The sequence below is a fragment of the Coenobita brevimanus genome, chromosome 91, assembly GCF_032717465.1.
Source record: "Coenobita brevimanus isolate Jiangsu-jjx chromosome 91, ASM3271746v2, whole genome shotgun sequence".
In the NCBI taxonomy this organism is placed as follows: Eukaryota; Metazoa; Arthropoda; class Malacostraca; order Decapoda; family Coenobitidae; genus Coenobita; species Coenobita brevimanus.
In genome coordinates this window covers 25,104,818-25,121,740 of record NC_137044.1, presented here as the reverse complement: position 1 = coordinate 25,121,740, position 16,923 = coordinate 25,104,818, and the positions used below count along the sequence as shown (strand labels likewise).

At 43.8% G+C, this 16,923-nt stretch overlaps 1 protein-coding gene across 1 annotated transcript in view; it reads right to left on the bottom strand.

Annotated features, from left to right (window-relative positions):
• Nucleotides 1-5,134: 5,134 nt before the first annotated feature.
• LOC145411916 (heparan sulfate glucosamine 3-O-sulfotransferase 6-like) overlaps nt 5,135-16,923 on the bottom strand; it is a 71,188-nt gene continuing 59,399 nt past the window's right edge. The window contains exons 6-7 of the mRNA XM_080281886.1: nt 15,375-15,582; nt 5,135-5,368 (exon numbers count right to left, since the gene is read on the bottom strand). Coding sequence (XP_080138012.1) covers nt 5,135-5,368; nt 15,375-15,582 — 442 coding nt within the window. The remainder of the gene's footprint in view (nt 5,369-15,374; nt 15,583-16,923) is intronic.

Below are 16,923 nucleotides of genomic sequence, written 5' to 3'. Positions count from 1 at the left end.
AATAATATATCACCTCGATCACAACACCATACTACGAGCCCCCCTCCCCCCTTGTCTCTCGTTCTTCCTGTAAAAACAAACCCAAGTTAAGACAAAGAATCGATGCTAAGTATGGTCGAGAATTTCACCCCTGGCTCGGAATCGTATCCCGGCTTGGACGGTGATTAATTTATTAAGTTTGGTTCGGCCTTTCCACTGGTGAAAATGGCTGACTCAGTGCAGAAAAAAGACAAGGCCACGGCTCTTCATCTTTTCCTTTGCACTTCTTCATGACTAGCACCAAATTCGAACAATAATCTCTTCTTGCTGTTCAGTATTCAAGATGGTGAGATGGCAGTTTTAGGTCAAGTTAAAGTAAAGAGAAGTTATATGACCACTTCCAAAGGGAATGTGAGGGCTCTACATGTGTTCCATAGTACTTCTTCGTGACTAGGCCTGAATTCGATCTATAATCCCTTCTTCTCTCTATAGTCAGACGCATTAATCCCATACGGGGTGGCCACAAACAAACTGGGTTCACGTCGTCCTATCTCCGACTATTTCGCTGCCCTCCCTGCCAACTCACGCCCCTTCTCTCGTATGCCTCTTCATCCCAACCCTCCACCTTATCCTCTGTCTTCCTCTGCCTCTCCTCCCCTACACCTCACTCACATTCATTGCCCTTGTCAGTCTCTCACACTTCTTCCTCTTCTTATAGCCAAACCAACCCAGTGTATTTCTCCTTGTGCTTTCCTAACACATCCACATCCACACCACAACACTCTTTCACATCCTCATATGTCAGTCTGTCTCTCCATGAAACTTCACATGCTCATCTTAAATAACTCATTTCCACTGCTCTCACTCTTGACTTGTGTCCTTCTAACAAAGTTCAAGCCTCACTTCCATACGTTAGAGCTGGTATCACAATACTATCATGTAGCAGCTTATTTACTTCCGTGCTCACTTCCCTGTTTCTTATCATTGTCTTCAAAAAACCAGCAACCTAACTTCCTTGTTGTACACTGTCACGCACTTCATCCACTAAACTTCCATCTTTCCTCATCACACTACCCAAGGACTTAAATGCATTCACATTCCATTTCCTCACCATCCAGCATCATTGTGCATTCAGTGACTTCGTTCCTATCGAAGACCATAGTTTTACTCTCCCCTATATTCCCCTTTAGATTTCGTTTCTTACATATTCTCCCATACTCATTTGGTCGGGCGCCTATCATCCACTCACTCAGTTTAGTGCAGTTTTACCCCCGGGGTGACTCGACATGGAGTGACAAGCCAAATGATTTTTTGCAAGCCAACATGTCATTTAATAAGCTGGTTGGTAACCTTATAACCAACCAATACGTGTTACCTACGTGTCAACAAGTGTGTTGATGGAAGGTTAGTGCCCCTCCCAGGAAAACAACTAGCTAAAAAGACAAACCAGACCCTTCACATCTCAATATTGGAGGTGGAGACATAGCCGTTTTAGGTCGCTGGAGAGATTACATGATTTCTGTCCCTCTATAACATCCTTAGACCAAGAATTAAAAATGCTTCACTTTAGTCGACAACTTCAACCTGCAGGAAATTGGGTTGAGGATTTTTCTTCTGCGTACCATTTTTGCATTTTTTATCCAAGGAAGTATGGGTAAGGTTGGGATTGTTTTGTTAGTATCAGGTTAGGTTAGTGTGTTACGTAGATTAATCTGTTAGGTTAAGTTACGTTCGTTCTCTTAGTATCAGGTTAGGTTAGTGTGTTACGTAGATTAATCTATTAGGTTAAGTTACGTTCGTTCTCTTAGTATCAGGTTAGGTTAGTGTGTTACGTAGATTAATCTATTAGGTTAAGTTACGTTCGTTCTCTTAGTATCAGGTTAGGTTAGTGTGTTACGTAGATTAATCTATCAGGTTAAGTTACGTTCGTTCTCTTAGTATCAGGTTAGGTTAGTGTGTTACGTAGATTAATCTATTAGGTTAAGTTACGTTCGTTCTCTTAGTATCAGGTTAGGTTAGTATGTTAGTCAGTTCGGTTAATCTCTTAGGTTAGGTTAGGTTTGTTATCTTAGTATGAGCACGCGTTAACTCACACTTCTACCCCTTTCTGTGAGTCTGTGTGTCTGTCTGTCTGTCTGTCTCCTCTCTCTCTCTCTCTCTCTCTCTCTCTCTCTCTCTCTCTCTCTCTCTCTCTCTCTCTCTCTCTCTCTCTCTCTCTCTCATTTTTTCATCATTATTCGTAGCTAATGTATGTAAAATTATTCAAGAAAGGTTATACATGTGCGTGTTGATGACATGAATATATTACATCGTTGATAGCCTGTATGTGTGTGTGTGTGTGTGTGTGTGTGTGTGTGTGTGTGTGTGTGTGTGTGAAGGGTACAATTATGGATGAATTAGCTGTGTATTTTATCATTACTCCTCTTGTGTAGGAGAGGGACGCCTTCAAGTGGTGGCACTGATATAACCAGGCTGCTCCACTGCCTGGCTATGCAGACGACACCAGCTTCCTCCCTGTCCCCCGAAAGGAGAAGGATGAACTGAGAAGGGGAGTTTCAACCCGCAGTCCGTTTGGTTGACGTGTAAGATGAACCTGGGTCAAGAACGACAGACAACAAAAAAACAACAAAAACAATAATTGTAACAGTAACAACTAGAGGTCCCGCCAAGGGGGGAATCACAGCAGCCACGAGCCGATACATATCTAGCGCAGCTCGGAATATGACCTTGACCTTGACCTACTTTCACCAATTTCTAACTAGCAGGAGATTTTCATCCCTACTTCACACCTGTAAAATTTTGTGTTGATATGTTGAGCGGTTGCGAAGTTATCGTGCTAACACACACACACACACACACACACACACACACACACACACACACACACAAACTGTAAACAATACCAGCTTTGCCTTCACGGCTGGTAATAACAACAGCAATAACAAAAGAGACAATATAACAATAACATTAATCCAACAGCAACAACAATAAACAATAATAACAACACCAATAATAATAATAATAATAATAATAATAACAACCAACAAAATTCTCCCTACCTCGAGATGGCTGTATTTAGATTCAGAAACTGTGTAGTAAAGGAGGCAAAAGCAGTCTCCCTTACCCTTCCATACCTAGCTTTTTACTGCAGCCAAACACACTCGATTTTACTCAGCCGGGATCTAGTTGTATCTTAGCGGCGATAAATCTTACGAAAAGGATGGTATACTTACGATCCATTCCCCGTCGTAACTAAGGTTTTTACAGGATGAACTACACAAGGGATGATTTTTGCACTCCCTTCCCTGACCATCCTGCAGAAAACAGTCATAACCTGCTGTAATTTTCGTGTCGTAACTAAGATGTATTTATGAAGCCTCCTTGTCCTTCCTGCACATCAAAGCCCGACTTACGACAGGATTTTGATCGTAAGTGTGTGTGAATGTCAAACACCATAACACAAGCTTCATTTATTAGCTACATACATCATCATCATCATCATCATCATCATCATCATTAACCTATAAGTGTGTGTTGGGGGTCTACCTGGAGTGAGTCATTCCAGGGTAGATTATCTTGTGCGTTTGTGTCGCTGGTCAGGTGAGAAAGAGAGCTAGATTTTTTTTTTCTTTTCTTTGTCATGCATTTTCATCTTAGCTTCTTCTTCTCTCTCTCTCTCTCTCTCTCTCTCTGCATTTTTCCTTTTTTCTCTCTCTTTTATCTCCAATCTCTCTTTCTCACTTCTTTCTACTTCCTCACCTCTTCCCCTTTCAGTTTTTCTTTTTTTCATTATTCCATTCTCTCTCTCTCTCTCTCTCTCTCTCTTGAACCTCAGCCACTTAACCCCTTAGCTCAAGACGATTTTATCCAGCTCAGGGAAGTTATAGTAAATGGTAAGTGGGGATTACACACATCCCCTCCCCCCCCCGTTCCAAAAATCACTATTTAACAGAACAAAATTATCTGAAAATTGCAAAAAGGTATAAAAAAAAAACACACACACACACACACTGAAGATATCCTGTGCCTGCTGGGAACTCGTCTTGTGAGGACGCTCCCTAACGCCTTTTCCTAAGCTATTTGTTTATTGCACCTTAGTGTCTTCATCTGTATTACATAAATCCTTCCAATATCCCCACACTCTGCATAAATAACGTACAGGAGAATATTAACCAACCATGTCCAAAAATAAATAGCAAAGGAAGAGGTGTTAGGGAGCTTGCTTAACGAACGAGAGAGTCCCAGTGCCTCATAAAGCTTGCAATTGAAGGGTTGCAGGTTGTGACGGCCGCTCATAACCGTAAAGCTTGCAATGGAAGGCTGTGTACGAGTCTTTACTGGCGTCTTGCAGTCTGTTCAGGGGGTTCGTCAACAGCTCTCCATTTGAAACTCGCGTGTTGGAAGGACTGCTCAGTCTGCTGGTGTGGGCGCGATAGTGGGGCTAAGAAATGAGAAAATGACTGAGGGTAGATACTGAAAACACCGACTGAGCCGTCCCCAGAACACGAGAGAAATGGCCTGTCGAAATTGAGCGTTCAACATGGACCCCCTGTACATCCTGCAGTTGATTCTTGGAGTTTGAACCAGCGTCACAGATAAATTCCTGCCCCACCATCACTATATACAAACTTAGAACTGATATGCCAGAAGATATGCCTGGTGGCCAGTCTGTAGCTGCTTCTGTGAGGTTTAAATCGCTACCACCAGCTTGTAGAAGTTTTCGGTGGTGTTTTGGGGTATGTCCGTTCTCCCGTCACCTCTTAGCGATTCACACCACTACCATCGCCTTGCAGAACTTAGAGCTGGGAGGCGTGTAGCAATTTTAGAGGGGATTATACCAGTGAAAAAAAATCCTTGGTCACTCGTATGGATTAGACCACACTATTTATCCACTTCCTATCTGTCAATTCTGTAAAGGGAGGCCACAGACAAATCGCCTCAACATCGCCTTGTCCTGTCATTTGCCTGCCCTTCGTCTAGCTCACACACACCCTGCCTCATAATCCTTTCACTCCATCCCCCCATCTCATCTTTGGTCTCCTCCTCCTCTCCCCTTCATCACTCTTCTGATCAGTCTCATATCTCACTCCATGCCATCCCTCCATCATACCCTTGGTCTCCCTCTTCACACACACTCCCTCGCCACTTCTCACCACTACCACCTAAAGTTCTGGCCAACCATCTTGTAGAACTTAAAGTTGAAGGGTCTGTAGAAGTCCCTGAGGGTGTTGAGGGTGGCCTGGGAGACTGTAGGGTGGGAGCGGCCCTTGGATGAGCCTAGGCAGTGGGGTCGCCCTGTCTTCTCCCTCTTCACTAGGCACGGGAAGCCTTTGGTCACGTTGAAGAAGAAGTGCTTTTCCGTGATGACCTTTCGTAGACCCAGAAATTCCTGTTGGCGAGATGGGTAGATGTTAGTTGTAGGTAGGTAGTTAGATAGATAGACAGGTAGATGGATAGATAGATAGATAAATAGATGGATAGACAGAGAATGTGAGAGAATGATGAAGTGAATGATGGTAGGATAGTGTTTGTTTGTATACATGGATACAGGGCTGGTCCTTCTACTATACGCTCACTACGCTCAGTGCGTAGGGCCTCCAATCGATGGTGGGGCCTCCCGTCCTCAGGATGTGTATTAAAAAAAATAAATAATTCATCATCATCATCCGGACCTCCTTTCCCTCCCAAGGGCAGAGTGAGGACTAGCAATGTCCAGACAGCCCAAAATTGCCCAATCCAATGGGCCACGCTTTCATTCACTCATCATTCAAACTCCCGGAATCCTGGCTCTATCGGATACGCCTAAAACATTCACCACGTTCTGTAGCTTCACATACCGTATCCAACAGAGTCAATCCAGACGCTGCCACATTAAAAAGGGGTGCCAAATTTCCCTGATCATGCAGATCTCCTCACAAAATTCATCTAGCCAGCTCGATCTCCTGTCAGTTCCCTAGCCTCACCGACTTCCAAACCTCTCTTCCTCACACATTCATCCACCATATCTCTCCACCTTCTCCTTGGCCTACCTCGCCTCCTCCCTCCTTCGAATTCGCTCAGATATACCTTCTTCACCACTCTATTGTTATCCATTCTCTCCACATGACCATACCATCTCAGTACACTCTCTTCAATTCTGGTGTCCACCAACTTCCTCACTCCGCATCTTTCACGAATCACATTATTTCGTATCCTATCCATCCTCTGTACTCCACATACATTCCTCAGCAGTCCCATCTCCACTGCTCTTACTCTTGGCTTTTCATTTTCATGCCACATCATAGTCTCACATCCATATGTTAAAGTTGGCACTAACACTCCTTCATGTAAGCTTCGTGCAGCTGCAACACTCAAGCCTCTGTTTCTTATCAATTAAGTCGAGAATGGTGCTTATATTGATTAATTGTTTAAACTTGCATGAACGTTGTATAAACAATAATAACTGAATGATTGCAGGCAAAAATCATACTAGTCTTTTTGAGCAACAAACACTAGTGGTAGAAATTTGTTTACTGGGATTTAACATTAAATGCTGATGACAATCCTGAATGCTGCACTGCAGATCAGCCGAGTCGCTGACAGTGTTGCCACACGTACGATAATTATCGTATGTTTACGATAACATTGCCTGTGGAACGATGTACGTACCATTTTCTATTATCGTACGGTTGGTACGATAATTTTGGGTTGAAAGCTAGCATGGCGGTAAATTTTGTGGCCACATATTCCAGTGCTGAATGTGAAAGATTATTCAGCAAAGTTAATCTTCTCAAAACCAAGCTAAGAAGTAGGCCAAAAATCAAAATTGTAAATGGAGGTCTTCGTTCATCAGAACGCCTAAAAAATTCACGAGGGCCATGTGTCAGATTCACTCACTCTAAAGATATGCTTGCACGCATAGCTAATCATGCACAGTTGTTCCACAGTTTGACAGATCAGGATCTTAAAGGCTGATATAATGGTGATCACTGAAAAAAAAATTTAAATGGTCTTATGGAGTTATTATCTGCAAGAGTAAGCACATTTCTATGAATTATCTATTTAAGTTCTGTGGACTGCATTCTGGTGCTATACTCCATTTCACCGAGCCTGGCACCATCAGTGATGTCTTCAACACTTATAGCATTGATAAAACTCCCCATCACTGGATATGTCTTTTTGTATTGCCTTTATATAGGTTTTCAAGGTAATGTAATAGAGGCTCACCTAGTGCAGAGGTTTTACATTAACAGTACAGGCGCTGAGGACATCACTGATGGTGCCAGACTTGGTGAAAATGAGAACAGTTTACCGGACGGCCACACATAATGTTGAGTGAAGGTGTGATGACTTGGATTACTTACACTGCATGTCTTGGTGTGATCCCAGAATTTTGTCTTCTTCTTACCTCATTTCACTTATAGTTAACCCTGGCTATGGCTTCTAAGAAAGATGCAAGTGTCAGTGGTGGTGTCAAGCGTAAACACCAGTCTATTCCAACAAAATCAAACCCCCTTGATTTTGGTCAACTGGTTCGCCATACTACCGCAAAGACTAAGCCCCCTAATAATCAGATACAGTGGCGCACTAAGGGGGGGCAGGGGGGCGGCCCGCCCCGGGTGACAGCCACTGGGGGTGCCATTTAGCTGAATGGTAACTTTTACATTTCACTTGCTGTCATTAGCATCAACAGAGAGCTAGAGAAGCATTTTAACTCTGATGATGTAATAGACGACTTCGCTTCAAGAAAATGCAGGAGGGTGAAAGTCTTAATTCATTGCTAAAATTCCTCATGTAATAATAATAATATTCATTACCGCTATTTATAGTATAACATTAGAATTTTCAAACTTTCTGTGGATTATGATTACTTATATATGAGCGCCTACAGCGTTGTGGTGTAAATTTCAGAATTATTACCGATTATAATGATATTTTTACTGATGTTGCAGGTTTTGTTTCAATATTTTTGTTGCAACCTGTATGCCACTATTAAGCATTTTAGATATAAATTTTTCCTTTTCTAATAGTTGTAGTTCATAATCTTACAATATATATATATATATATATATATATATATATATATATATATATATATATATATATATATATATATATATATATATATATATATATATGCTGTAGCCTTTTTGCCACGATGGAGTTATATGGCAATGACCATTTCTGTTTTTATATGTCTGTTTTTATATATCAGTTCTGTTTTTATATATCTCCGATAGAGCCAGGATTCCTGGGGCTTGAATGATGAGTGAATGGAAGCGTGGCCCATTGGTCTGGGCAAATTTGGGCTGTCTGTACGTTGCTGCTCCTCACCCTGCCCTAGGGTGGGAAAGGAGGTCCGAATGATGATGATGATGATGATGATGATGATATATCTGAGTAATAATTACTTGTAAATTATAGCTTCACACAAGGTATCATTATTTTATTTTTATTCAAAGAATAAAAGATTATGCAATGCAAGTTTTTTACTTTACATTGCTCAGGATAGGGGTATAACTTGAGGGGTGAATATATAGGGTAGAGGGAGAAATGTAAATAAAGAGTGGGGGGGGGGCGCCAAAAGAGATCCAGCGTAGGGCCTCAGAAAAGCTAGGACCGGCACTGCATGGATAAGTACATGGAAAAATTGGATGGGCAATCTCTCTCTCTCTCTCTCTCTCTCTCTCTCTCTCTCTCTACTAGACACAGAAAGCATTTGGTTGTGGTAAAGAACAAGTGCTTTTCCATTTTCACTTGGCGTAGTCTTAGGAATTCCTGTGAAGAGAGGATAGCGAGCCAGTGAGCAGATAGATAGACGGATAGATAGATAGATAGATAGATAGATAGATAAAGGAAGCAGATGAATAGACTAGCCTATGGATGGAATGATAGTGTGTTTTTCTGTGGATACTCTGCTCAGTCGAAAAGATGAGTGTTGCAGAGAGCAGTGTTTGAATGAGTGTTGCAGAGAGCAGTGTTGTAATGAGTGTTGCAGAGAGCAGTGTTTGAATGAGTGTTGCAGAGAGCAGTGTTTGAATGAGTGTTGCAGAGAGCAGTGTTTGAATGAGTGTTGCAGAGAGCAGTGTTTGAATGAGTGTTGCAGAGAGCAGTGTTTGAATGAGTGTTGCAGAGAGCAGTGTTGGAATGAGTGTTGCAGAGAGCAGTGTTGGAATGAGTGTTGCAGAGAGCAGTGTTGGAATGAGTGTTGCAGAGAGCAGTGTTGGAATGAGTGTTGCAGAGAGCAGTGTTGTAATGAGTGTTGCAGAGAGTAGTGTTGTAATGAGTGTTGCAGAGAACAGTGTTTGAATGAGGGTTGCAGAGAGCAGTGTTTGAATGAGTGTTGCAGAAAGCAGTGTTTGAAGGAGTGTTGCAGAGAGCAGTGTTTGAAGGAGTGTTGCAAAGAGCAGTGTTTGAAGGAGTGTTGCAGAGAGCAGTGTCTGAATGAGTTTTGCAGAGAGCAGTGTTTGAATGAGTGTTGCAGAGAGCAGTGTTTGAATGAGTGTTGCAGAGAGCAGTGCTTGAATGAGTGTTGCAGAGAGCAGTGTTGTAATGAGTGTTGCAGAGAGTAGTGTTTGAATGAGTGTTGCAGAGAGCAGTGTTGTAATGAGTGTTGCAGAGAGCAGTGTTTAAATGAGTGTTGCAGAGAGCAGTGTTTGAAGGAGTGTTGCAGAGAGCAGTGTTTGAAGGAGTGTTGCAGAGAGCAGTGTTTGAAGGAGTGTTGCAGAGAGCAGTGTTTGAAGGAGTGGAAAAATCACAGTACCAAACTTACCATTGACAAAACAATAGCTCAGTGACAGACGAAAAGTTTAATGAGAATATTTTTGGAGACAATTGTTTACTGTCTCAATGGATTACTGGAGGGAGACTTAGACAGTGGCGCGTTTGTCTACAAGGAGTACACACACACACACACACACACACACACACACACACACACACACACACACACACACACACACACACACACACACACCTAGTTATGGACAAAGAAGAGTGAGTCGTCATTATAGGTCTGCCTATGTATGTCTTGGATTTACTTGGTAGGTGGTGGCGACCATCATCCACTACTTCTTCCTCAGCCTTTATCAGTCTTTTTCTGTGCCTACCCTCCCGTCTTCCTATTTCTCCCATCTTTCCTGTCACTTCTTATTGCTTTTCTTTCCTTTACAGTTGGCTTTACATTGAGTAACAAGTCAAATGGTTTCCTGTAAGCCAAGAAGCCATTTACAACGCTGGGTGGTAACCATATAACCAAACCATACGTGCTTCCTACGTGTCAGCAAGTGGGTTGGTGGAGGGTTAGTGCCGCTCCCCGTAAAACAAATAACTCAAAGTCAAATGGCCACTCCTTAAGGGATTATTGCGTCTGGCAATAGATAGATAGATAGAGAGATAAATAGATAGATAGATAGATGTATATATAGATAGATAGACCGGTAGACTGATAGATAGATAGATAGATAGAAAGATATAGATAGATTGATAGATAGACAGATAGACTGATAGATAGATAGATAGATAGACAGACGGATGGATGGACTAGTGAATAATACATAAGCTGTGTACAGGGTGGTCCATATATAGCGCCCCTCTTCCACTCCGCCAGGTGGTCTCTCGTGTGTTGTGGGGACGGCTTAGCGTTATCAATGTCTAACTTGAATATTTTTTACCTTTTACTCCCACAGCTACACCCACGCCCACTCCAGCAGACTGAGCCACCCCTACAGCACATAGAAAACATCAATCAAGTTTCTTCTGTTTAAGATGCCAGCTACTGTGGCCACTGGTAGTATAGGAGGCTTCTTAACGCCTCTGTCTTAGCGATTTATTTTGCCTGTTATATCTTACTATTCTCTCATGTGTTGCTTATACTGTCCTAACATCCATATTCTTTGCATCAGTAACACATAGGAGAATACTGGAACTGTCTCCCTCTGTCTGTATTTCCTACTTCCTATGACCTCCAGTCTTTCAAACGCAGTGTGTCCAGGCATCTCGACATGAACGGATCTTGAATTTGGCTCTCTCTCGTTTTTTTTTTTTTTTTTCCTGGAAGGAACGGTTTCCGGGCTTCTCGCCTTTGGTTCCTTCTTCCTTGCATAAAAAAGACTAAATCCCTAAGAAAAATGAGTTACGAAGCCCCACATACCCGCTGACAAGACAACGCCAAGACTCATCATAGGACCACACACACACACACGGAATGAATTATTGATGAGGAAAAACTGCAGTACTTTCACCTTAACTTGGCTCAGATTTTCACCCCGTTGTAACTTGATCCCTGTATATCAATGGACAAGAAAGACAATGCAGTGGTTCTATATCCTTTCCATAGAACTTCTTTGTGACTAGCATCATACCCTAGTCTAAAGGTACTGCTACAACTCAGCATTCAAGATGGAGATATGGCAATTTTAGGCCAAGTTAGAGTGAAAAGAGTATAGATCAGTAGCATGGGTAGGATGGAGTGGAGGGTGGAAGTGTGGGTAAGGATAGGATGGAATGGAGGGTGGAAGTGTGGGTAAAGATAGGATGGAATGGAGGGTGGAAGTGTGGGTAAGGATAGGATGGAATGGAGGGTGGAAGTGTGGGTAAGGATAGGATGGAATGGAGGGTGGAAGTGTGGGTAAGGATAGGATGGAATGGAGGGTGGAAGTGTGGGTAAGGATAGGATGGAATGGAGGGTGGAAGTGTGGGTAAGAATCGTATGGAGTGGAGGGTGGAAGTGTGGGTAAGGATAGGATGGAGTGGAGGGTGGAAGTGTGGGTAAGGATAGGATGGAGTGGAGGGTGGAAGTGTGGGTAAGGATAGGATGGAGTGGAGGGTGGAAGTGTGGGTAAGGATAGGATGGGGTGGAGGGTGGAAGTGTGGGTAAGGTCAGGATGGAGTGGAGGGTGGAAGTGTGGGTAAGGATAGGATGGAGTGGAGGGTGGAAGTGTGGGTAAGGATAGAGTGACAAAGACTGGATGTGTACAGGAGGGTGTAGTGGGGGAAGGAAGGACTGAAGTTGTTGGGATGCCGTTGAGAGAGAGAGAGAGAGAGAGAGAGAGAGAGAGAGAGAGAGAGAGAGAGAGAGAGAGAGAGAGAGAGAGAGAGAGAGAGAGAGAGAGAGAGAGAGAGAGGGGGAGAGTTGGAGCGTTGCCAGCGTTACATCAAGGCGGGTTGGAATTGACTTGTTGACCTGAACTGTTAGGGTTATAAAAAAAAAAAAATCAAACTCGAAACTTTTTCTTTTTTACAAAGTTTTGAGAGGGGGTGGGGAGAAGAAGGAGGAGGAGGGAGAGGGAGGGAAGGGGGAGGCAGGGAAACAATGAGGGAAAGAGAGAGGGGAAGAACAGGAAGAATTATAGGAGAGAGAGAGAGAGAGAGAGAGAGAACCTCGGATTAGAGAAAGGGAGGTAATAAACGAGAGGGAAGAATGATGGAAGGGAGCAGGGAAAGGAAAGTGTTGAAAGAGAGGAAAGATTGAAGGAAGAAGGAAGGAAGGAAGTCGAGAAGCAGGAGGACAGGAGAAAGGGTATGGAAGTAGTAGAAGAAAGGAAGGAGCGTGAAGGAGGAAAGAAGGAAGAAACGTGAACGAGGGAAGAAGGAAGTGGGAAGGGAGAGTAAGGAAGGGCGGAGTTAATCGATTCTGTCCGTCTCATCTCAACCTAACCCACGTTATCCTAATCCCAACCATACTTAGTCCTAAGCTATCCTAACCTAACCTACCATAACCTCTCCTAACCTAACCCATCCTTAACACTTACCATAATATTAACCTCAATCTTAACCTAACCTATCCCAGTCCACTCATAATTCAACCTTCCCACATTTAACTTTTACATCTTACCAAACCCAGCTCACCTTTAGCCTTACCTTTAATTCTGTAGCTGAGAAGGGTTTATAAAGACGGGCATAAAATCGTTTGCAGTAAATTGGATTATGATGTGAAGTTGTACATTTTTGGCCAGTAAGTTAAAACGTGTGTGTGTGTGTGTGTGTGTCATAGCCCTTGTATTTTGCGTAGTTGTTAGTGTTTTTCTTAATGTTAATGATGATGATAATGCTGCTGCTGCTGCTGCTGATGTTGTTGTTGTTGTTGTTGTTACTCCAGTCTCATCTGAACGTGAACCCAGTGGACTGCAGGCTGAAGCATCCCTTTACCCACAGCTCACCATCTTCCTTTAGGTGGATAGGGAGGGAGTCGAGGGACCTTTGTATAACCGAACAGTTTCACCTCCCAGTTATATCGGTGTTACCACGTGAGGGTTGTACATAGCAAAATTAATAGGAAAATCACCTCAATCGGTAGAGAGGTGGCCTGCAGTCCTAACGGACCCGGGTTCAAATCTTCGCTGGGGCAGGGAACAGTTTAACGATTTGAATTTCATTAAATCAGGCTTTACTGATCTACCAGGTGACCCGCCGACATGTCGTAAAAATACCCCCGCTAATACCAATACAGTCCTGTATGAGACAGCCCTAGCATGTATTCAATATGGACGGTGGGTGTTAGCGCCGAAGTGGTGACATGGAGAGGTGTATGGTATGTAGGAGGACTTCTGGGCCTTGATAGCAGGCTGTGAAGCCTATGCCCAGAGTCGGACACATTAAAAAAAAAAAAAAAAATGAAACTCTATTTATCTGCCTACATATCTATCTATCTATCTAGGAGTGAAACTGTCTACCTATCTATCTATCTCTTAAGGGATGGCCACAGTTAAATCGCCTCGACGTTGCCCTGATCCCTGCCATATCATCTTTAGTTTCCTTCCCCCTTTTCCTCCTCTCCCCCTCCATCTCACTCACACTCTTCTATGTTAGTCTGTCATTCTCCCTCAACTCCACATGGCCAAACCATCTCAGAGTATTTCTCTTAACACTTTCAGTCACATCCACATCCACACCACAACGTTGCTTTCCTTCCTCATTTGTCTGTCTGTCTCTCCATTAACACAACATGCTACTCTCAGGTAACTCATTTCCACAAGTCATTTCCACAGCTCTCACTCTGATTTGTCCTGCCAAAAGTAAATATTTACCAGCCTAGGTTAAGCAGTATCCTAACCTTCACCTAGCTTAACCTAGCCCAAATCCGCTAAACCCAGCCCCAAATTATACTTTAACCTAGCCCAGCCCACCCCAAATCCACTTAACCCAGCCCAGATTTATGCCTTAACCTAGCCCAGCCTAGCGCAAGTCCAGTAACCTAGCCTACCCTTCCCCAAGTCTTCTTAACCTAGCCCAGTCCAGCCCAGGTCCACTTAACCCTTAACCCTTAACCTATAACCTAGCCCAGCCTAGCCCAAGTCCACTCAACCCAGCCCTACATCAGACCAAACCAAATCAGATCAGGATTACCCAAACTCAGCCACATCTACCCAAGGCCAGTGATATCAAATGAGACTCACCCAGACCATCCAAATGTACTCAGACCTTACTATGTTACTACAGACTTGCCCAGACTTACCCAGATATGCCCAGACTCACCCAGATCAACCCATAGTCACCCAACTCACCTAGATCAACTCACAGTCACCCGAAGTCACTCAAATCCACTCAAACTTACCCAGGTCACGTCATCCAAACTCACCCACATCAACCCACAGTCACTCAGGCTCACCCTAATCAACCCATAGTCACCCAGACTCATCCACACCCAACCAAGCTCACTCTAGTCAACTTATAGTCACCCAGACTCACCCAAAGCCAACTAAGCTCACTGAAATTAACTCAGAGTCACCCAGACATACCCACACTAACCATATGTAATCAAACTCATTCAAATCTACCCAAACTAAGCCACATTCACCCAAAGGTACTCAGACTTAAGCAGATTCACCCGTGTTCACCCAAACCAACCCACAGCCACACAACCATACCCAAACTAACCATGTGTACCCAAACATACTCAGATCTATCTACACTATACCTCTTTCACCTAAACTTGGCGCAGATTATCGTTCTTTTGCAACTCAGTTCATGTAGCTTAGTGGCAGAATAAGACAATGCTACGGCTATACATGCATTCCATAGCACTGCTTCGTGACTAGCATCATATTCTCTCGTTTATCCAGTGTTATAACAGCATTCAAGGTGGAGAGTTGGCAGTTTTAGGGCAAGTTGGAGTATAAACAACAAATACCAGGTTTACTTAAATGGAGAATGAAAGACTGACTAAGAGGATGTATGTAGGTGACGTGGAGGGAGGGAGAGGGAGGGGGAGACCGAGGATGAAGTGTAGGGATAGAGTTGAGAGGTATATGAGGGAGGGGGGAGTGAGCTGGGGGGAGGGCAGTTAAATGATGGGTGACGGAGCGACTGGAGGCGTTTTGTCTGCGGCCACCCTTTGCGAGATTAGGGCGTTGGGCTATAGATAGATAGATAGACATAAAATTACTCAGACTCACCCAAATTGAGCCTAAACTCACTTGAACCTTGCAGAGCTCAGCGGCTGGGTCCCGTACCAGGTTCTCCCCACTAACAACGTGTATGGACGCCCTGGGGAAGTAGTCCAACCATCGCTGTAGGTGTCTGGCGTACAACCCTCCGCTGATTGGCCCCCAGTCGGAGTTAACCAGACCCGGGGACGCCCTCACGAACGCCAGCTCCTCGAACGGACGCCGGGACCTGTGCTTACTGCAGGAGAGAGACAGGTGAGGCGCTGTACGTGTTTAATATGGACATTTATTGGCAAACACTCTATCTATCTATCTATTGCCAGACGCCTTAATCCCGTAATGGGTGCCCACAAACAAATCGCCTCCACGTGGCCCTGTCCCCCTCCATTTCATTGCCCTGCTCCCAGCTAACACCCCTTCTCTCATATATCTCTCCACTCCACCCCTCCATCTCATCCTCGGCCTCCCCCTCCCTCTCCCCCCCTCCACCTCACTCACATACATTCTCTTTGTCAGTCTCTCACTCTCCATCCTCTCCGCATGGCCAAATGACCTCAGTGTGTTTCTCCTAACGCTTCCTGTCACATCCACATCCACATCACAACGCTCCTTCACGTCCTTATTTGTCAGTCTGTCTCTCCATATGACTCCACAATAACATGCTCCTCTCAAATAACAACACACTCACCACACTTAACTCACTCAACACCCTTAACACCCTCAACACACTTAACACACTCAACACCCTCAACACCCTCAACACACTTAACACACTTAACACACTCAACACACACACTTAACACACTCAACACACTCAACACACTCAACACCCTCAACACCCTCAACACACTTAACACACTTAACACCCTCAACACCCTCAACACACTTAACACACTCAACACCCTCAACACCCTCAACACACTTAACACACTTAACACACTTAACACACTCAACACCCTCAACACCCTCAACACACTTAACACACTCAACACCCTCAACACCCTCAACACACTTAACACACTCAACACACTTAACACACTCAACACACTTAACACACTTAACACACTCAGCACACTTAACACACTTAACACACTCAGCACACTTAACACACTTAACACACTTAACACACTCAGCACACTTAACACACTTAACACACTTAACACACTCAACACACTTAACACACTTAACACCCTCAACACACTTAACACACTTAACACACTTAACACACTTAACACACTCAACACACTTAACACACTTAACACACTTAACACACTTAACTCACTCAACACACTTAACACACTCAACACCCTCAACACCCTCAACACACTTAACACACTTAACACACTTAACACACTCAACACCCTCAACACCCTCAACACACTTAACACACTCAACACCCTCAACACCCTCAACACACTTAACACACTCAACACCCTCAACACCCTCAACACACTTAACACACTCAACACACTTAACACACTTAACACACTCAACACCCTCAACACACTTAACACACTCAACACCCTCAACACACTTAACACACTCAACACCCTCAACACCCTCAACACACTTAACACAC